Raw genomic sequence first — 21,368 nt, 5'->3', positions numbered from 1 at the left:
CCGTGTAAAGGAAAGAATGAATGGGGCCATGTATCGTGAGATTTTGAGTGAAAACCTCCTTCCATCAACAAGGGCATTGAAGATGAAACGTGGCTGGGTCTTTCAGCATGACAATGATCCCAAACACACCGCCCGGGCAACGAAGGAGTGGCTTCGTAAGAAGCATTTCAAGGTCCTGGAGTGGCCTAGCCAGTCTCCAGATCTCAACCCCATAGAAAATCTTTGGAGGGAGTTGAAAGTCCGTGTTGCCCAGCAACAGCCCCAAAACATCACTGCTCTAGAGGAGATCTGCATGGAGGAATGGGTCAAAATACCAGCAACAGTGTGTGAAAACCTTGTGAAGACTTACAGAAAACGTTTGACCTCTGTCATTGCCAACAAAGGGTATATAACAAAGTATTGAGATAAACTTTTGTTATTGACCAAATACTTATTTTCCACCATAATTTGCAAATAAATTCATAAAAAATCCTACAATGGGATTTTCTGGATTTGTTTTTCTTATTTTGTCTGTCCTAGTTGAAGTGTACCTATGATGAAAATTACAGGCCTCTCTCATCTAAGTGGGAGAACTAGCACAATTGGTAGCTGACTAAATACTTTTTTGCCCCACTGTATGTATCACTGTATATTCATGTCATCTAGTATATTACATTGAAGTTGCACATCAGCGTTTGAGCATGGCTGTCAATCCACACACTGCATATCCACTGTCTCTTTCTGGTCCTATTTGTCATGGTGGCTCTGTCTGGTGCCTGACTGGACATTTTGTCACATCACTCTAATGACCAGTGCTGATGCTGGCACTTTTTAAATGACACACTCCTGTTCTACTCAGCTCTCCCCTCCTCTGTTCTCCGCCCTCTTCCTCTCTCTCACCGCCACATAGCTCCCCTCTCCTGTGAAGAGTGAAAGCACTCTCTCTCTCTCTCTCTCTCTCTCTCTCTCTCTCTCTCTCTCTCTCTCTCTTTCTACCACCCTGTCTCTCTCTCTCTCTCTCTCTCTCTCTCTCTCTATCACACCCACAGTATTTCTCTCTCGTTCTCCCTCTCTCTCCCTCTCTTTCTCTACCCCCGTGTCTCTCTCTCTCACACACACCCACAGTATCTCTCTCTCTCTCTCTCTCTCTCTCTCTCTACCACCCTGTCTCTCTCTCTACCACCCTCTCTCTCTCGCTCTCTTTCTTTCTATCTCTCTCTCTCTCTCTCTCTATCTCTCTCTCTCTCTCTCTCTCTCTCTGCTGTACTCCAATCTGCCTTGAGGTCTCCATCACTCAGCCCCGTTAGATAAAAGACCCCGTCCTCTGATGCGCATGCAGACACGCACGCACACACACACACACACACACACACACACACACACACACACACACACACACACATACACACACACACACACACACACACACACACACACACACACACACACACACACACACACACACACACACACACACACACACACACACACACACACACACACACACACACACACACACACACACACAGACTGACTAGTTGGAGCTTTCTCTCCTACCACTGATAACAAGGCTCTGGCCAATGACGAGACGTGTTCATTCATCACAGTTATCTCCTTTCACTCTCCCTCTCTTTTTTCTCTTATTTTGTCTGTTACTTCTCTCTCTTTCGCTCTTTCTCTTTCTCTGTTTTTTCACTTATTTTCTCTCTTTTAGTCCATTTCTTTAACTCACTTTGTGTGTGTGTCTGTGAGTGTGTGTGTGTCCTCGCTCATTCTTTAATGTCCACCAACGAGAGCTCACTGTATCCTCCAAGTCCTTTGAGACGGCAGTGTAGCAGTAGAGTGGAGGGGAAACCATCTGAGCAGCCCTGCCAGACAATCTAGTGCTGGACCAGACAGACTCCTATTTAGGTTGGTAATTACTTTAACACTCTGCCCATCCGAATCTAGTCAAAACCTCTGGAATGAGATCACAAAATGGCCGCCCGACACCACTCATAAATATTCTTTTGGGACATCACCGTGGCGACCACAGCATTCCTCACATCCTCCTGTCCTGTCAGTCTCTTAGTCGTTCTTTTATCTCTTTTTTTGTCATCCTCTCTTTCTGTTCCCTTCATCACTCCCTACCTCCACCTCCTTCTGAAGTACATAGATGAGAACACACCCTGAAAACTTTGGGATGTTTTCCCCTCAAAGTTAAACCCTGGGCCCAAGCTGTCGTTAAGAAACAGCGGTGGCAAAAATTTGGCACTGGCAGCGCTTAACTGGATTGTGGTAATTATTCATTGTGAGAGTGATGTCTTCCAGGGGCTTGATTGATTACGGTTGATATGTGATTTGGTGTAATCTGTCTCCGACTGGGTCTTGTCCAAATTGGCAAGACCTATAAAAAAGAGAGAGAAAGTTATTTTTAAAGAGAGGGTGAAGACGAGCGAGGAAGGCACAGTGAGGGAGTGAGTGGAGGTGGAAGGAGAGAGAGAGGGAGAAGTTAGGGTGTCTTGTCTTCCTCGTGGCACCTTGGTCTACCACCATGTTGTATACACAAACTATAAATCTACAAGCAACAAGAGGCAGCCATTTTGTTTTACCTTCATAGCTAAATGAATAGATTACAAAACCCCTCAGCTAGCATTTCATTATTTTCCATTTACATCTGAGATGTTTTTAACAACATTTAAAGGCTCTCTTTAAGTATTTGTTGACTCGTTAGTCAGATTTGTTAGCCGAAGTCCTCAAAAGTCTCTTTTCCTCGAGAAGTGTGTCTCTCACCAGATACACAACAAGCATAAGCATGGCAGAGCTTAAAAGGCCTTGATTAGGTCCATGAATCACACAGGTTGGGGAGATGTAAACGCGTGACACACTCTTGGTGCCCGTGAGTACCCAGGAGACCCTGCTTTGTGTTAATTAGAGCATTCTCCACTGCAATTAGCCCATCCAACAATACACACACAAACTAGCAATGACGTGCACGTTCACACACACACACACACACACACACACAGACCGACTGATGCACACACATACACACGCACACACACACAGAACACGGACCAATGGATGTATACACACACACACACACACACACACACACACACACACACACACACACACACACACACACACACACACACAGAGTAAGATGGGCCCTTAATGTGTGTCATCAACTCTCTGTTTAGAAGTGTCAGGCCAAGTGTCAAATTAAACAGAACGTGCCACACACACACATGCACATATACAGGCACAAACAAACAAATGTGGTTTCAAACTCAAAGTCATATACACACACTTACACACTCACATGCACTCTCACTGGCACAAACAGACACATTAACTACATAAGGGCACCAAGATAGAAAAACATGGTTGACAATAGCAACAGCATGCAGAGGGAACCAAAAAGCTGTGGAACCTTCCCCTTGGGACAGACACGTAGACAGAACATGGTGGCCAAATGGCCCTTCTACCTCCCCCTATCTAGTGGATTAAAGCCAGGCGATCTGTGTGCTCCGGCCCTGTCTGGAAGAAATCAAGGCCAGGGGGACCTTAAGTGAGTGAAGCCCCAGCTCGGCACACCCTGGCTGGGGAGATGGGGCCAGAGCAAGACCTCCTGGAGCTCCAACGTGGGACTGGCTCTACCTTGTCTTCTCGTTCCGCTCGCTCGCACACACACACACACACACACAATCCGTCCCATCCCTGTCCCCGGTGCCTGTCATCTCTGTGGCCTAGCCGCTTAGTCATTCCTCCCCTGTATTTACTTATTTATCCACTATGATGACAGGACCACTACCAATGTCCCTTCAACCCTCCCACTGCCGCCTTTGAAAATGTTAAGAGCCCCGGGCCCTTCGGTTTGATGACTTTGACGTGAGTTAACGCTAGGCCGAGATGTCGGGTGCATTCAGGGGGCTAAGCGTTCTAATGGGTTTACCCCGCTGCATGGCTGGGCCTCCTGCCGCCTCGTGTGTGTGTCAGGGCTACAGTCACTTAATAATTTAGCCCCTTCGTCGTCGTCCCCCCCTCTCATTCTATCCTCTCACCCTCCCATCCGCTGTCTCTCTCTTTCATTCTGCCTCTGCCTTGCTCCCTCCCTCCTCCTCTCCGTGGGATGGATGGAGTGGAGGAGCGACAGAGCGGACCGAGGGAGGCGACAGGCAGCAGGGGAGGATGAGGACAGAGAGAAAGAAAGGGAGGGAGAGATGGATAGAAGGACAGGAGGTGTTCATGGGTAACTGGAGTATAATGGTCACCGCCACTTTTGCTGCACAGACAGGTCTGTAGGCTCTGGGGAGTGTGTGTGTGTGTGTGTGTGTGTGTGTGTGTGTGTGTGTGTGTGTGTGTGTGTGTGTGTGTGTGTGTTTGATCAGTTGCAAAGAACACGTCCTCACCATGAGAGCATAGGAGTGACGACATAGTGTGTGACTAAATCTATTTTTGGTTGATATAAAGTCAACTAATTTTCCTAACCAGTATATATCTGTGTGGACAATGTGATATCTGTACCTAGTTCGGTGCTCTATCCCCACAGTGAGGTCTGAACAGAGGGGTCAAAGCTTTTCCCCTGAAAATGACTATTCAATTAATCCTCTCTGTCATCAACCGTTAGCCATGTTGTCATTGGTCAGGTGTAGACAGGATGCAAAGCCCCCCCCCCCGTCACTGTTCTGCAGGATAATTGGTTCTCGTTCTGCATGGAACCGGTTCTAAGGAGTAGAGAACCGTCCAAAATCGTAGCCATGTATGTAATGATCAAGTAATGTGACTTGGCTCTGTGTGAGAATGTGTTTTAAAACGCGAGAGCTTTCAACAGCGACTCCCCATGCCAGTGGCCTCCTGATCCCTCCATGTATTTTAATATGACTTGATGTTCGCTGTAATTGAAACCAGATGGCAGAATAATAATAATGTATTTTTTCTTTATTCTCTGTTGCGTCCTCTAAGCCGATTTCTGCCTCGTAGAATAGTGTTCAATTAGGGGGCTTGGAGGGAGGAGAGGGCAAACCCAGAGAGAGAGATCACGGAAAACAAAACCTGTATGTGAATAATCACTTTTATTTTGTTCAATATGTGGAAAATACTACATTTCCCAGAATGCTTTAAAAACTGAGCCAAACAAATGAAATGAAATGGTTGGTGGAAATATAATTGGCTATTCTAAGCACTATGGTTTAAAGAATATGAACATTGTTTCCAGAACAAATGTATATATTCTTTGGTATCTGAAAGTGTGACCAATCAGATTCAGTGAGACTCATGTTCAGTGGAATTTCTTTTAATTGCACAGTGGTGTAAAAAGTTCCCAATTGTCATACTTGAATACAAGTATAGATACCTTCATAGAAAGTTACTCAATTGAAAGTCACCCAGTAAAATACTACTTGAGTAAAAGTATAAAGTATGTGGTTTTAAAATATACTAAAGCATCAAAGGTAAAAGTTTAAATATATTATCATATTAAGCAAAGCAGACGGCACCATTTTCTTGTTTTTCTGTCCGGATAGCCAGGGGCACACTGCAACACTCAGACATCATTTACACAAGATGCATTTGTGTTTAGTGAGTCTGCCAGACCAGAGGCACTAGGGATGATCGCGTGTTCTTTTGATAAGAGTGTGAATTTCACCATTTTCCTGTCCTGCTAAGCATTCAGGGAAAATTCATGAAGGAAAAAGTACCATATTTTCTTTAGGAATGTAGTGAAGTAAAAATAATATAAATATTAAAGTAAAGTACAAATACCCCAAAAACGACTTAAGCAGTACTTTACAGTATTTTTACTATAGTACTTTACACCACTGGAATTGCACTGAATTAAATTGTACTTCCTGTCACTCAAACTCAAATAAAAATTCTACATCCTGTGGTGTGTGGCCAATTCAACTTTCAACTCATCAACTATTCCAACACATTGGATGTTTTTTGTGAGACATTCATTCAGAGTTTCTCTGCCTCATTAGAATGTCTGTGTTCATAGTGTTTGTCATTGTAGTTAACAGTCATGTTCCGAGTCATGTGTGCGCCATAAATACAGCTCCCCCCGGCTAACGAAATGCACATGTTTTATGTTCCCACTACTAGCTCAGTATTTGGACGGGGGTCTTTATTTTTAGATGTTTAAACCCTGTCTTAGCCTGAGCTCATCACACATTACTTTGAGATGAAAAGCAGTCGTGGACATCTCCCGTTAGCCCAAAACAAGTGACCTCGCCTCATTCCCATTACTTCATCAGCTCACCACTGTGCAGAGTCACAGCAGGTGGCGAGGACACACACACACACACACACACACACACACACACGCATACGCACACGCACATGCACACACACGCACGCACGCACGCACACACACACACACACACACACACACACACACACATACACACACTGGCAAGCTCAAGATAGAATTTTTGCTAAACTACAGATGTAAAATCAGATTACTCTATCTGTCCAATCCTAACCTTAAAGGCATGGCAAAAATATCTGACTGACCCTGTATCAGTTAGGGACAATTTCTTCCTCCTGTGCTCATTAGTTAAGACTACATGACCAAAAGTATGTGGACACCTGCTCGTCAAACATCTCATTCATTAGCTAATACAGTACCTACAGTATGCGGAACAAACCATTGTGACTGTAGGGGTAACCCCCACCCCCCTGTTCTTATAGTGGAATGGATTGGTCCATGTGTCAGGGGGAGGTAATTGATGACAGCAGTGAGAGTGAGTAAACTGGCCAATCACCAGCCCAACAGACACGCACCGCTGACCATGCTATGCAGACCAGAGGCTTATCTAGTGCTGATGCTCTCTCGGTCTCTCTCTCTCGCCCTCTCTCTCTCAGCAAACATATGCGACTGTGTATACTCAAAAGTGTATACTTAAAACGCTCACTCTTAACCAGGCTCCCTAACTCGAAGCCTTCTCTTCGGCCCACACACCCAGCTCAGCTAGAGATAAGGGGAGCGTGAAAGGGAGCTCAGACCTTCACTAAGAGAGGTAAAGACGTATTAGTGAGGGCATTCATACAGAGAGACATGGAGAGAGAGACACCTTCCTCTCACCTCTCTAATCCAGAGAACTTCTTCTAAAGAAACTGTGACTCCGGTGGGGGGGGGGGGGGGGCTGCCAGGGTTGCCTCGGCAGCGTTCCAGATGGGCGGTCTGGTTCTCTCTGGAGGGGGACAGGGGGCTACCTGGGAAAGACACACCACACCGCTCCACTCTACTCTGTGACTGGACCTGACTGTCTGGGGAAGACCACGGGTCAGTGAAAGAGAAGAGGAGGGAGGAGGGAGGGGAAGAGTGGAGACCTGTCTGGGGAGGGGAGAGAAAGGAAGAAAATAGATAGAAGAAGGGGGGGGAAAGGAGGAGGAAAGGAGAGGAAGGGGAGTTGGTGAGGTAGGATAGAGGAGTGGAAAGGAGGAGGAGGAAATGATGGAACGGATGGAAGAGGACAGTAAAGGGGAAGAGAGGACAGTAGAGGACAGTAGAGGTGAAGAGAGGACAGTAGAGGACAGTAAAGGTGAAGAGAGGACAGTAGAGGACCGTAGAGTACAGTAGAGGTGAAGAGGGAACAGTAGAGGACAGTAGAGGTGAAGAGAGGACAGTAGAGGACCGTAGAGTACAGTAGAGGTGAAGATAGAACAGTAGAGGACAGTAGAGGTGAAGAGAGGACAGTAGAGGACAGTAGAGGTGACGAGAGGACAGTAGAGGACAGTAGAGGTGAAGAGAGGACAGTAGAAGTGAAGAGAGGACAGTAGAAGTGAAGAGAGGACAGTAGAGGTGAAGAGAGGACAGTAGAAGTGAAGAGAGGACAGTAGAAGTGAAGAGAGGACAGTAGAGGTGAAGAGAGGACAGTAGAAGTGAAGAGAGGACAGTAGAAGTGAAGAGAGGACAGTAGAGGTGAAGAGAGGACAGTAGAAGTGAAGAGAGGACAGTAGAAGTGAAGAGAGGACAGTAGAGGTGAAGAGAGGACAGTAGAAGTGAAGAGAGGACAGTAGAGGACAGTAGAGGTGAAGAGAGAACAGTAGAGGACAGTGGAGGTGAAGAGAGGACAGTAGAGTACAGTAGAGGTGACGAGAGGACAGTAGAGGACAGTAGAGGTGAAGAGAGGACAGTAGAAGTGAAGAGAGGACAGTAGAGGTGACGAGAGGACAGTAGAGGACAGTAGAGGTGAAGAGAGGACAGTAGAGGTGAAGAGAGGACAGTAGAGGACAGTAGAGGTGAAGAGAGGACAGTAGAGGTGAAGAGAGGACAGTAGAAGTGAAGAGAGGACAGTAGAAGTGAAGAGAGGACAGTAGAGGTGAAGAGAGGACAGTAGAAGTGAATAGAGGACAGTAGAAGTGAAGAGAGGACAGTAGAGGTGAAGAGAGGACAGTAGAAGTGAAGAGAGGACAGTAGAAGTGAAGAGAGGACAGTAGAGGTGAAGAGAGGACAGTAGAGGTGAAGAGAGGACAGTAGAGTACAGTAGAGGTGAAGAGAGAACAGTAGAGGACAGTAGAGGTGAAGAGAGAACAGTAGAGGACAGTGGAGGTGAAGAGAGGACAGTAGAGTACAGTAGAGGTGACGAGAGGACAGTAGAGGACAGTAGAGGTGAAGAGAGGACAGTAGAAGTGAAGAGAGGACAGTAGAGGTGAAGAGAGGACAGTAGAGGACAGTAGAGGTGAAGAGAGGACAGTAGAGGTGAAGAGAGGACAGTAGAGGACAGTAGAGGTGAAGAGAGGACAGTAGAGGTGAAGAAAGGACAGTAGAGGACAGTAGAGGTGAAGAGAGGACAGTAGAGGTGAAGAGAGGACAGTAGAGGTGAAGAGAGGACAGTAGAGGTGAAGAGAGGACAGTAGAGGACAGTAGAGGTGAAGAGAGGACAGTAGAGGTGAAGAGAGGACAGTAGAGGTGAAGAGAGGATAGTAGAGGTGAAGAAAGGACAGTAGAGGACAGTAGAGGTGAAGAGAGGACAGTAGAGGACAGTAGAGGTGAAGAGAGGACAGTAGAGGACAGTAGAGGTGAAGAGAAGACAGAGGTGAAGAGAGGACAGTAGAGGTGGAGAGAGGGTAGGAGGAAAATAGAGAAGGGGAGTATAACAGGAGGGGGGCTTGGCTGCAGTATAGTGTCTTACTCAGCTCATCTGCCCATACAGACATTTCCACAGCAGCCCTGTGGGCCCTAACCATAGAACAGGTGATGAAACTCACCCTCCTCCCCATCATCCCCCCTTCGCCCTACCTCCCTTAACCTTCAACCCCTCCCCCTCCTCCCCCCATCCCCGTGGCCCTCTCTCTCCTTGCCTCCTCTCTGGGGGAGAGACAGAGGGCCCGTTGTGTTAACGTGAGGCCTGCTAATTGTTGGGTAAGGGGGAGGGAGGAGGGATGGATGGGGGAGAGAGAAGGGGTGAGGGAGAGGGCTGGGCCCTGGGCGTCAGGATTAGCTGTAATTCAGTCACTGGAACGCTCTCAACCGCTGCCTCGGTCAGGGCCAAGGGGCCACGGCTCTGTGTACGTGCATGCCCTTGTGTGTGTGAGTAGGTTTGAGGTGCGGTGAATCAATAGAGGTTATAATCCCCTGGTATCCCCTTCTCATCATCTTCATAGTCAACTACAATAGGACACGTTTCACACATTTCCCTTTCACTCCATATCCTTCAGAAAATACAAGACATTTCTTTAAGAGATTTCTCTGAGCTGATTCTTCTCTACCAAAACCTTTCCTTTGGTATTGAACATCTATGTTACAGTCGTCCATTGAGCAGCATAGTAACAGTATTAGTCAGAAAAAGAGAGTGTGTGTGTGTGTGTGTGAGAATACAGCCCTGCACTTTCAGTCTTTCTTTCACACAGAGGTCCTACTTATCAGTGGAACCCAGATTATCTACACTATCTATGACAGACAATGCCATCATGTATCTCTCTCTTTCTCTCTCTCTCTTTCTTTCTTTCTTTCTTTCTCTCTTTCTTTCTTTCTTTCTTTCTTTCTTTCTTTCTTTCTTTCTTTCTTTCTTTCTTTCTTTCTTTCTTTCTCTCTCTCTCTCTCTCTCTCTGTCTCTCTCTTTCTCTCTCTCTCTCTCTGTCTCTCTCTCTGTCTCTCTCTCTCTCTCTCTCTCTCTCTCTTGCTCAGTTACAAGTGGAAGGTTGTTCCCTGTAGGTCATATGATGTCTTGTGGCCCTGTGTGTGTGTTACGTCGGACCATTACAAACAGTAACAGTTCTATCCCCGACGAGTGCCATCTGATCGTCATGCCGCCCCTTGTCACATGAAGAAACGCGCGTACACACACACACTAAGGACCAGTGCTATCACTGGGGTGTGTTTGTGTGTGTGAAGGAGATAGGCGAGGTGTGTGTGCGTATGCGAGCGTTCATATATATGTGTGTGTGACAATCAGGTCATTGTCAGCACCAGCACACAGACATGTTCTCCTGCTTATTACCTCCAGAATAATAAGAGTCAGAGTAAAGAAGAGTCCTGGGTTCTATCAACACAGCCTGGCCATCATGACTCTCCTCCAGTACCTTCTACCAGCTTCCTCCACTGTTTATTGTGTTTCTACCGGACTTAGAACAATAGGCGTTTGAGCTCAGAACAAACTAATGCTGCCCTGTAAGTATCGGTCCAACCTTACCGTTTTACTGTTAGCTAATGAGAGGGTTGAAGCCAAAGTCAATGTGTCTCTGTGGGGATGGTGTGTGTGTGTGTGTATGTGTGGGGACGGGGTGTGTGTGAGGGGACGGGGTGTGTGGGGGCACGGGGTGTGTGTGCGTGCGTACGTGTGTGCCTAGTCTTTTATACGACAAGTTTGTTCCAGAAGGTTCCAGTGCTCTTAATGGGGCGACCTGTCTCTAACCCTCTAATCATTTGTTTCTGCTACGCTTTCCTTCCCCTCCCTCTCTCCCTCCTTCCCCTCCCTCTCTCCCTCCTTCCCCCCCTCTCTCCCTCCTTCCCCTCCCTCTCTCCCTCCTTCCCCTCCCTCTCTCCCTCCTTCCCCTCCCTCTCTCCCTCCTTCCCCTCCCTCTCTCCCTCCTTCCCCTCCCTCTCTCCCTCCTTCCCCTCCCTCTCTCCCTCCTTCCCCTCCCTCTCTCCCTCCTTCCCCTTCCTCTCTCCCTCCTTCCCCTTCCTCTCTCCCTCCTTCCCCTCCCTCTCTCCCTCCTTCCCCTCCCTCTCTCCCTCCTTCCCCTCCCTCTCTCCCTCCTTCCCCTCCCTCTCTCCCTCCTTCCCCCCCTCTCTCCCTCCTTCCCCCCCTCTCTCCCTCCTTCCCCTCCCTCTCTCCCTCCTTCCCCTCCCTCTCTCCCTCCTTCCCCTCCCTCTCTCCCTCCTTCCCCTCCCTCTCTCCCTCCTTCCCCTCCCTCTCTCCCTCCTTCCCCCCCTCTCTCCCTCCTTCCCCTCCCTCTCTCCCTCCTTCCCCTCCCTCTCTCCCTCCTTCCCCTCCCTCTCTCCCTCCTTCCCCTCCCTCTCTCCCTCCTTCCCCCCCTCTCTCCCTCCTTCCCCTCCCTCTCTCCCTCATTCCCCCCCTCTCTCCCTCCTTCCCCTCCCTCTCTCCCTCCTTCCCCTCCCTCTCTCCCTCCTTCCCCTCCCTCTCTCCCTCCTTCCCCCCCTCTCTCCCTCCTTCCCCTCCCTCTCTCCCTCCTTCCCCTCCCTCTCTCCCTCCTTCCCCTTCCTCTCTCCCTCCTTCCCCTCCCTCTCTCCCTCCTTCCCCTTCCTCTCTCCCTCCTTCCCCTCCCTCTCTCCCTCCTTCCCCTCCCTCTCTCCCTCCTTCCCCTCCCTCTCTCCCTCCTTCCCCTCCCTCTCTCCCTCCTTCCCCCCCTCTCTCCCTCCTTCCCCTCCCTCTCTCCCTCCTTCCCCTCCCTCTCTCCCTCCTTCCCCTCCCTCTCTCCCTCCTTCCCCTCCCTCTCTCCCTCCTTCCCCTCCCTCTCTCCCTCCTTCCCCTCCCTCTCTCCCTCCTTCCCCTCCCTCTCTCCCTCCTTCCCCCTCTCTCTCCCTCCTGCCCCCTATCTCTCTCCCTCCTTCCCCCTCTCTCTCCCTCCTTCCCCCCCCTCTCTCCCTCCTGCCCCCTATCTCTCTCCCTCCTGCCCTCTCTCTCTACCTCCTGCCCCCTCTCTCTCCCTCCTGCCCCCTCTCTCTCCCTCCTGCCCTCTCTCTCTCTCCCTCCTGCCCCCTCCCTCTCTACCTCCTGCCCCCTCTCTCTCCCTCCTGCCCTCTCTCTCTCCCTCCTGCCCTCTCTCTCTCCCTCCTGACCCCTTCCTCTCTACCTCCTGCCCCCTCTCTCTCTCCCTCCTGCCCCCTCCCTCTCTCCCTTCAGCTGAAAGGGCCATTTTATTTGGTTTTGCTTCGGCCGTGATTTTCACTTCAGCAGAGCAAGAAAATTGCAATATAACAAGGCAACAAACATCGTCATTTAATAATTGTGACTTTTGGAGCACCTCATCACTTCCCGCCCTGCTCCCTCTCTTTTCCCCTTCTGTTGTTTACTTTAACAGGTTCCCTCACTCCGTCAGAAAATGAAGAGGTCTACTCAGCCCCACTGTAAGAGCTTGGGGAAATTGGCTCCTCCAATGATTGTTTTAACACCCCTAATTTTGAGAGAGGCCTCCAGGACTGGATACAGACTGTCTTGTACCCCTACTTGGACAATTTGTCCCATTTAGTTATTGAACTTTAACAGACAGACAGAGCAGTGGGAGAGAGAGGTCTAGGTGGTGTAGAGAGAGAGGTCTAGGTGGTGAAGAGAGAGAGGTCTAGGTGGTGAAGAGAGAGAGGTCTAGGTGGTGAAGACAGAGAGGTCTAGGTGGTGTAGAGAGAGAGGTCTAGGTGGTGTAGAGAGAGAGGTCTAGGTGGTGTAGAGAGAGAGGTCTAGGTGGTGTAGAGAGAGAGGTCTAGGTGGTGAAGAGAGAGAGGTCTAGATGGTGTGGTGAAGAGAGCAGTGGGAGAGAGAGGTCTAGGTGGTGAAGAGAGAGAGGTCTAGGTGGTGAAGAGAGAGAGGTCTAGGTGGTGAAGAGAGAGAGGTATAGGTGGTGAAGAGAGAGAGGTCAAGGTGGTGAAGAGAGAGAGGTCTAGGTGGTGTGGTGAAGAGACAGAGGTCTAGGTGGTGAAGAGAGAGAGGTCTAGGTGGTGAAGAGAGAGGTCTAGGTGGTGAAGAGAGAGAGGTCTAGGTGGTGAAGAGAGAGAGGTCTAGGTGGTGTGGTGAAGAGACAGAGGTCTAGGTGGTGAAGAGAGAGAGGTCTAGGTGGTGAAGAGAGAGGTCTAGGTGGTGAAGAGAGAGAGGTCTAGGTGGTGTGGTGAAGAGAGAGAGGTCTAGGTGGTGAAGAGAGAGAGGTCTAGGTGGTGAAGAGAGAGAGGTCTAGGTGGTGAAGAGAGAGAGGTCTAGGTGATGAAGAGAGAGAGGTCTAGGTGGTGAAGAGAGAGAGGTATAGGTGGTGAAGAGAGAGAGGTCTAGGTGGTGTGGTGAAGAGAGAGAGGTCTAGGTGGTGTGGTGAAGAGAGAGAGGTCTAGGTGGTGAAGAGAGAGAGGTCTAGGTGGTGTGGTGAAGGGAGAGAGGTCTAGGTGGTGAAGAGAGAGAGGTCTAGGTGGTGAAGAGAGAGAGGTCTAGGTGGTGAAGAGAGAGAGGTCTAGGTGGTGAAGAGAGAGAGGTCTAGGTGGTGTGGTGAAGAGAGAGAGGTCTAGGTGGTGAAGAGAGAGAGGTCTAGGTGGTGAAGAGAGAGAGGTCTAGGTGGTGTGGTGAAGAGAGAGAGGACTAGGTGGTGAAGAGAGAGAGGTCTAGGTGGTGTGGTGAAGAGAGAGAGGTCTAGGTGGTGAAGAGAGAGAGGTCTAGGTGGTGAAGAGAGAGAGGTCTAGGTGGTGAAGAGAGATAGGTCTAGATGGTGAAGAGAGAGAGGTCTAGATGGTGAAGGGTGAGAGGTCTAGGTGGTGAAGAGAGAGAGGTCTAGGTGGTGAAGAGAGAGAGGTCTAGGTGGTGAAGAGAGAGAGGTCTAGGTGGTGAAGAGAGAGAGGTCTAGGTGGTGAAGAGAGAGAGAGGTCTAGGTGGTGAAGAGAGAGAGGTCTAGGTGGTGAAGAGAGCAGTGGGAGAGAGAGGTCTAGTTGGTGAAGAGAGAGAGGTCTAGGTGGTGAAGAGAGCAGTGGGAGAGAGAGGTCTAGGTGGTGAAGAGAGAGAGGTCTAGGTGCTGAAGAGAGAGAGGTCTAGGTGCTGAAGAGAGAGAGGTCTAGGTGGTGAAGAGAGAGAGGACTAGGTGGTGTAGAGAGCAGTGGGAGAGAGAGGTCTAGGTGGTGAAGAGAGAGAGGTCTAGGTGGTGAAGAGAGCAGTGGGAGAGAGAGGTCTAGGTGGTGAAGAGAGAGAGGTCTAGGTGGTGAAGAGAGCAGTGGGAGAGAGAGGTCTAGGTGGTGAAGAGAGCAGTGGGAGAGAGAGGTCTAGGTGGTGAAGAGAGAGAGGTCTAGGTGGTGAAGAGAGAGAGGTCTAGGTGGTGAAGAGAGAGAGGTCTAGGTGGTGAAGAGAGCAGTGGGAGAGAGAGAGGTCTAGGTGGTGAAGAGAGCAGTGGGAGAGAGAGGTCTAGGTGGTGAAGAGAGAGAGGTCTAGGTGGTGAAGAGAAAGAGGTCTAGGTGGTGAAGAGAGAGAGGTCTAGGTGGTGAAGAGAAAGAGGTCTAGATGGTGAAGAGAGCAGTGGGAGAGAGAGGTCTAGGTGGTGAAGAGAGAGAGGTCTAGGTGGTGAAGAGAGAGAGAGGTCTAGGTGGTGAAGAGAGAGAGGTCTAGGTGGTGTGGTGAAGAGAGCAGTGGGAGAGAGAGGTCTAGGTGGTGTGGTGAAGAGAGCAGTGGGAGAGAGAGGCCTAGGTGGTGAAGAGAGAGAGGTCTAGGTGGTGAAGAGAGAGAGGTCTAGATGGTGAAGAGAGCAGTGGGAGAGAGAGGTCTAGGTGGTGAAGAGAGAGAGGTCTAGATGGTGAAGAGAGCAGTGGGAGAGAGAGGTCTAGGTGGAGAAGAGAGAGAGGTCTAGGTGGTGAAGAGAGAGAGGTCTAGGTGGTGAAGAGAGAGAGGTCTAGGTGGTGGAGAGAGAGAGGTCTAGGTGGTGTGGTGAAGAGAGCAGTGGGAGAGAGAGGTCTAGGTGTTGAAGAGAGAGAGGTCTAGGTGTTGAAGAGAGAGAGGTCTAGGTGGTGAAGAGAGAGAGGTCTAGGTGGTGAAGAGAGCAGTGGGAGAGAGAGAGGTCTAGGTGGTGAAGAGAGAGAGATCTAGGTGGTGAAGAGAGAGAGAGGTCTAGGTGGTGTGGTGAAGAGAGCAGTGGAGTGGTGGAGTTTAGCAACCCCGAGGGGAAGGACAGGGCAGGAAGGAAGGCCGTAGAGTAGCATCTCTCTTTCGATCTTTGTCTTTGGAATATTATTTGTTCAAATGTTGCATTTGATGAGCCAATCATTATAATCGACACCTTTTAATGGCCCTGTATTGGCTCAGTTGGTAGAGCATGGCACTTGCAACGCCAGGGTTGTGGGTTTGATTCCCACGGGGGACCAGGACAAATAAAGTCATAAAATGTCTGCTCTCACTATGAGTACGTCTCTCTGGATAAGAGCATCTGCTAAATGATTCAAATGTAACTGTTTTACAGTCTTCAGTTTTTAGGGAAAAAAAGTCCAACTCACTCATATGTTTTGTTGTTGTATTACTCTACACAACTATCAAATCAATGAGCCTAATAAAATACATCTATAAAAATATACATTTCTGAGCTGTAAATAGTGTAATATCCTATCATAAAACAATAGAGGCCATGTGACAGAAGGGGTACACAGTGCCCCCCTCTGGGCCGAGCGCACAGGTACCATCTGGGACAGGTCAGAGGTCAAGGTTGGAACCATTTCCTGTCCAGTCATGACCTCCTGTGATGTGCAAATGACCCAGGGGACGATGTCGTCACCCAGCACCATTCATGGTCTGGTGTAATAAAGAGGCTGATTTGGGCTAACGGGAGATGTTAACTGTCATGTTCAGTCATGTTGGAGTGAGTGAACAATTTCATTAATTCATTGAATTAATTAATAAATTAAGACATCAATGAATGAACACATGAATACAGCTCAGCGTTGTTATATTTGTAACGTTTCTGGACATTCTGTAAGTGGTCTAGTGTAGAAAGACAGCTGGCAGCTGTCCAACTGCCTTTCACTGAAACCCAATGTTTCAGAATAGACTAGAGAGTGTGGTCACTTGGGTGTGGGATGCTATGGCAGGGGAGTAACCTCATGCACAGACTCGTATTGATCCCTGCAAGCCTGAGTGGATGCAGCCCATCTATGAAATGAACTGCACCCTGTCATATAGTGCTGCCCAGGAAGTCTGTCCCCACCGGGAGAGAGGGGAAGAAGAACCACTACACCACACCAGTGAACTATCACAACACAGATCTAAGTGAATAACTAGCTCAACACACTGATGAATACTGACACCTCTCTCTCTCTCTTTCTGTCCCTCACTCTGTCTTTCTCTCTCTCTGTCTCTCTCATGTATAGAGAGAGAGACACACACACACACACACACACACACACACACACACACACACACACACACACACTACCCCCTCAGCCCCCCCCACCGCGTCCACATCACGCACACCCTCCCATCCCCTAGTCACTGCAGTGCCACCTCTCCCTCCCTCTCTCTCTTCACTTTTATTCTAATGAGTTGCAACACTGATAACGAGCCTGATGATCTTCCATTGATTTGACTATCACTTGCTTGTCTGGTAATTGATCCGTAGCTGAGCCTCTGGTTAATTATATGGGCTTGGACATGGCCCCCGGCTCCGAGGGGAATCTCAAGTCCTACAGAATAATACTTTTAATAAAGGACTCTATTACTGACGTGTGATACTCTTTCTGCCTCTGCGTTTACCCTTCTTTCTCTCTTCTCTCTCCTTCCTTATTTCTCTCCCTCTTTTTTTCTCTTTCGCTCTTTCTCTCTCTCCCTCCCTCCCTCCCTCTGTCTCTCTATAGCTGTCTCTCTCCTCCTTCTCTCTCTTTTTTTTCTCTCTCTTCTCTCCCTCTTTTCTCTCTCTCTCCCCCTCTCTTCCTCTCTTTTCTCTTTCCCTCTCTTCTCTGGCTCTCTATTTCCTCCATGGCCACTGCCATTACAAGAGAGAAGGATGGAGAGTGGGCAGTAAAGAGAGAGAGAGAAAGACAGAGCGAGGGATATTGGCAGACTCCTCTCCATCCTCCCACAAATAACAGCCATTAACAGGCCAGATCAGGAGCTGAGCCACCAGGTTGACTTGAAACACTGAGTGCCACTCGAAAAACTAAGAGACCAGCACATTTACAGAGAGAGGGGGATGTGTGTGCGCGCGCCTGTGTGTGTGGTTATGTGTGCATGCGTGTGTGTGTGTGTGTGTGTGTGAATGAGAGAGAGAAAGACCGAGTGAGAGATGTGTATGGAGAGTAGAAAGGAGCGTCGGCCATTGAATTGTCACTTAATGTAATTAGCGTGATGCTCCTGCCGTGTGTGCGTTACCTTTTCACAGTGTGGTTAAAAGCAGAGCATGACACACTAATGGAAAGGGAACACCTACTCCCTTTACCACGCGGCTCAGACTGCCTGTGGCTTTTGTAGAGGCCACCGCGCGTTTATGCCTAAAGACAAAACGCAGACAGAGAGGGAGAGTGGAAGAACGAGAGGGGGAAGCAAGAGAGAGGGAGAGGGAGGGGGAAGGAGAGAGAGGGATGGAAAGAAAGAGGGAAAGAGAAAAGTGAGAACATCGAGCGGGAGAGAGAGATGACAAGAGAAAGAGACAAATAAAGGTGAAAGACAAAAAGAGGTATTTTAAGTTCCTGTAACCATTTTGTCTCCCTCTTCCCCCTCCTCGTCGTCTGCTCCAAAATTCTCCATTGTACCAATTGGAGGTAAATGCTACAGTGCTAATCTCCTGTAAAGGTTAGCCCAGTGCCGTCATTAGCACAGCACAGAGGCTTTTAACCGACAGACAGGCAGCCGCCGTCTCCTACAATTTGCCACAAAATCCGAAGTGGCTTCATACATCAGAAGCCATTTAATTTAACGGAGGAGATGAGTTAATTCTCTTCCTCTCTCTTTATCCCTCGCTTCTCAAAGATCACAGTGACATCGCCACCGCGGTCCGGGGATCACAGTATGTCCTTTTTCTCTGATGATGGAGGGATGATAAAAGGAGGTAGAGAGGAAGATAGGAGCGGTAATAGATGGGGGGGAAATGTCACTGCATTGTTCTAGTAATTTAGAAGTAGAGAGCATTCTCTTTATTTTTTTCTGTTTTCTCTGTCTCTTTTATAGAGCTCTCTCTCTCTGTCTCTCTCCATCTGTCTCTCTATAGTGCTCTATCCTCTCTCTCATTCTAAATCTCTGTCTCTCTCTTTCTCTCTCTGTCTCTCTCATGCTCTCTCTCTCCTCCTCTCTAAATCTCTCTGTCGTGCTCTCTCTCTCTCTCGCTCTCTCTCTCTCTATAGCGCTCTCTCTCTGCTCTCTCTCTCTCTATAGCGCTCTCTCTCCTCTCTCTCTGTCTATATAGCTTCTCTCTTTCAGTCTCTCTCTCTCTCTTTCAGTCTATAGTTCTCTCTCTCTTTCAGTCTATTTCTTTCTCTCTCTCTCCTCCTCCCTCTCTCTCTCTCTCTCTCTTTCAGTCTCTATAGTTTTCTCTCTCTCTTTCAGTCTCTGTCTTTCTCTCTCTCTCTCCTCCTCCCTCTCTCTCTCTCTTTCAGTCTCTCTCGCTCTCTCTCTCTCTCTTTCAGTCTCTCTCGCTCTCTCTCTCTCCCTTTCAGTCTCTCTCTCTCTCTCTCTCTCTCTCTCTCTCGCTCTCTCTCTCTCCTCCCGCTCTCTTTGTATTCCCATACCTTTGTGGGGCTGTGCTGCTGTGGGGACCAATTTGGCTCAAATGGAGCCTCTTCCTCATTTTTTTCCTTAATTAAAATCTGAAAGCATCCACACGGGGTTTCCGTGTGTGTGTGTGTGTGTGTGTGTGTGTGTGGCTGCCTCCTTAGTTCCATTAGTCTTATAGAGATTGGGATAAAACAGACAAAGGCTCCAGACTTTAATGATGCCATGTCGTCTGCACATTTTTGTGTTCACATATCACCAAATATCTCTAGATCACAATTTATGTATTTCTTTATCAGAAAGAATACTGTGAGTGTTATGTATGAAAAAAAATGATAAAGCAGACTATTTGGCTTGTTATGTATAACTAACAAAAAAACTAGCTTTTACCCCAAAACATTAAGAGCTAAATGTGTTGTATTAGACAGCATAAGGAGTGTGCAGGTGTGTATGTGTGTGTGTGTGTGTGTGTGTGCATGTGTGTGTGTGTGTTGCGGTGAGCGGTGGAGGTCCCAAAGGAGAACTGGATGCTCTGAGATGCGCTGGCCGCTTGCAGCGCAAACGGCTTCTCCAGTGAAGCTCGCTCCCCAGCTCCCCTCAGTAGCGAGGGGAGGAGTGTGTGTGTGTGTGTGTCTGTGTGTGTGTGTGTGTGTGTGTGTGTGTGTGTGTGTGTGTGTGTGTGTGTGTGTGTGTGTGTGTGTGTGTGTGTGTGTGTCGGAGCGTAAGCGCGATGTCATTGAGCGTCTCCAAAAGGAGCAGCGCAGTTGACTCAGTTGAGCCTGCGCTGGTCCTCACACACTCACTCCTCTCACATGCAAACACACACACGCTCACACACCCAGGCATTCAGTCACACAGCTGCTGCTACGGAGCGCGGAGGAGTTACAGAGAGACGGAGGGAGGAGAGAGAGCAAGAGAAGGGACAGGCAGCACCAGCAAAGAGAGAGAGAGAAGAAGAAAGAGGGAGAGAGAGAAGCAGGCAGGGAGGGGTGGATTGCTGCTGTCACACTTTCACACCTAATGTCTACGTTGGGATAGAGAGATTTGATGGTAAGAGAAGTTAATGTATTATGTTGATGGTTAGGTTGAATGTTTTTATACAGAGATGCATGGGACTTTTTTTTATCATGTTTGCAATATTTTGCAAATGTTTCGTTTTTTTTGGTTCCTTGTTGATTTTGGAAGCTGGCTGCATTTAATTGATTTAATTCTGCATTCTATTTGAGTGTAATTGTGTTGTCATTTGTTATTTCTGGTTTGGAATGCTGCATGTGCATATTTTTACTATAGATTAGATTATAGTAAGAAGGTTTTTTTGTTGCCAAGAGTGACATTTATTTTATTTTATTACATTTTTTACAAATTCTGTTTTATTTTTTACAGATAACCTACTTTGTGTGTGTATGTATATAAGTGAGTTTGAGTATGTGTGTTTCAGGCTTGAGAATGAGCGGGTAAGAGTTTCCAGGTTATGCATGGGTGACTTTGTTTTGCAAGTGATTTCTGGTTGTGCGTGTGTGTGTGTGTGTGTGTGTGTGTGTGTGTGTGTGTGTGTGTGTGTGTGTGTGTGTGTGTGTGTGTGTGTGTGTGTGTGTGTTCTGAGGACAGCCCATATGAAATGACTGGCAGATGGTTAAAGGCAAGAGGGCCGCTGACAGAAAAAAGAGAGACCCCTCCTTCCACATCATCTCCTCCATCCCTCCTTTCTTCTCTCCCTCCTCCCTCACTTTCACCCCCCCTCGTCTCCAGCTCTCCTCCTCCCTCCTTACCTTCAGCATTCTGCTCATCCTGCCCTCTCTTCCTCTCCCACTTGAAGACCCTGAGGAAATACACTGCGCTCTCCTCCAGAATGAACTCTGCACACACTCCTCAGCGACCGGCCGCCAAGAGAAACCCTCTCACACTCCCTCTCCTCTAGAAGCTCCCTCTGTTCAAAAAGAAGAGGGGGAAAAAAACGACAGGCCAACCCCCAAAATCCCAAACCCACCTTCACTGACTTTTTTTTTATCCCCTCCTCCCCCCTCTCTCCCCCCTCCCTCTTTCTCTAGTCCGAGGAGGCAGGGTTGGATGTGAGAGGCAGCAGCGAGGAGAGAAGCAGCCAGGCGCCCAGAGACCCAGAAACCGAGAGGGCACCAGAGTCCACCCTGAGCGGCACCGCCAACACCCCGACTACCACCTCTACCAGCAGCATCACCTCCAACCAGCACCACAACAACAGCGCTAGCCCCACAGCCGTCTCCAGCAGTAGCAGTAGCGGTGGCTCCAGTGGTGCCATAGGTGTTAGCATAGTTAGCCGCAGCGCTAAGGGAGCAGAGGGGAGGTCCTCCATGCAGTTCAGCACCAGACCTCCCAGTGCTGAGCCCGGCTTCATGGGGACATGGCAGCAACAGAGCACTGACCAGAGCAACCTCCTCTTCAGAATGTCCCAGCAGGTGAGTCCCCTCCCCTTCATTCAACCATCTGTTTTTCTGTCTTTTAGCTTTCATGGTGATCCGTCTATTTCTTAGTTGTGATGTGTCCCGCCTGTGTGTTTATTTGAGGTATAAATACCTCCCGGACTTTTTTTTGACACTTGGT

At 48.7% G+C, this 21,368-nt stretch overlaps 1 protein-coding gene across 1 annotated transcript in view; it reads left to right on the top strand.

The window, feature by feature from the left end:
• Positions 1 to 21,368, top strand: part of LOC149975105 (zinc finger protein basonuclin-2-like) — a 238,891-nt gene that overhangs the window by 69,078 nt on the left and 148,445 nt on the right. The window contains 1 exon segment of the mRNA XM_090210301.1: positions 20,840 to 21,223. Within this exon segment, the coding sequence (XP_090066427.1) occupies positions 20,840 to 21,223 (384 nt within the window).

Source organism: Oncorhynchus mykiss, chromosome 19, assembly GCF_057628025.1.
Source record: "Oncorhynchus mykiss isolate SJ-2025 chromosome 19, ASM5762802v1, whole genome shotgun sequence".
Classification (NCBI taxonomy): domain Eukaryota; kingdom Metazoa; phylum Chordata; class Actinopteri; order Salmoniformes; family Salmonidae; genus Oncorhynchus; species Oncorhynchus mykiss.
Note: the sequence above shows the minus strand (reverse complement) of the source record. Positions and strands in the feature narration are given on the sequence as shown.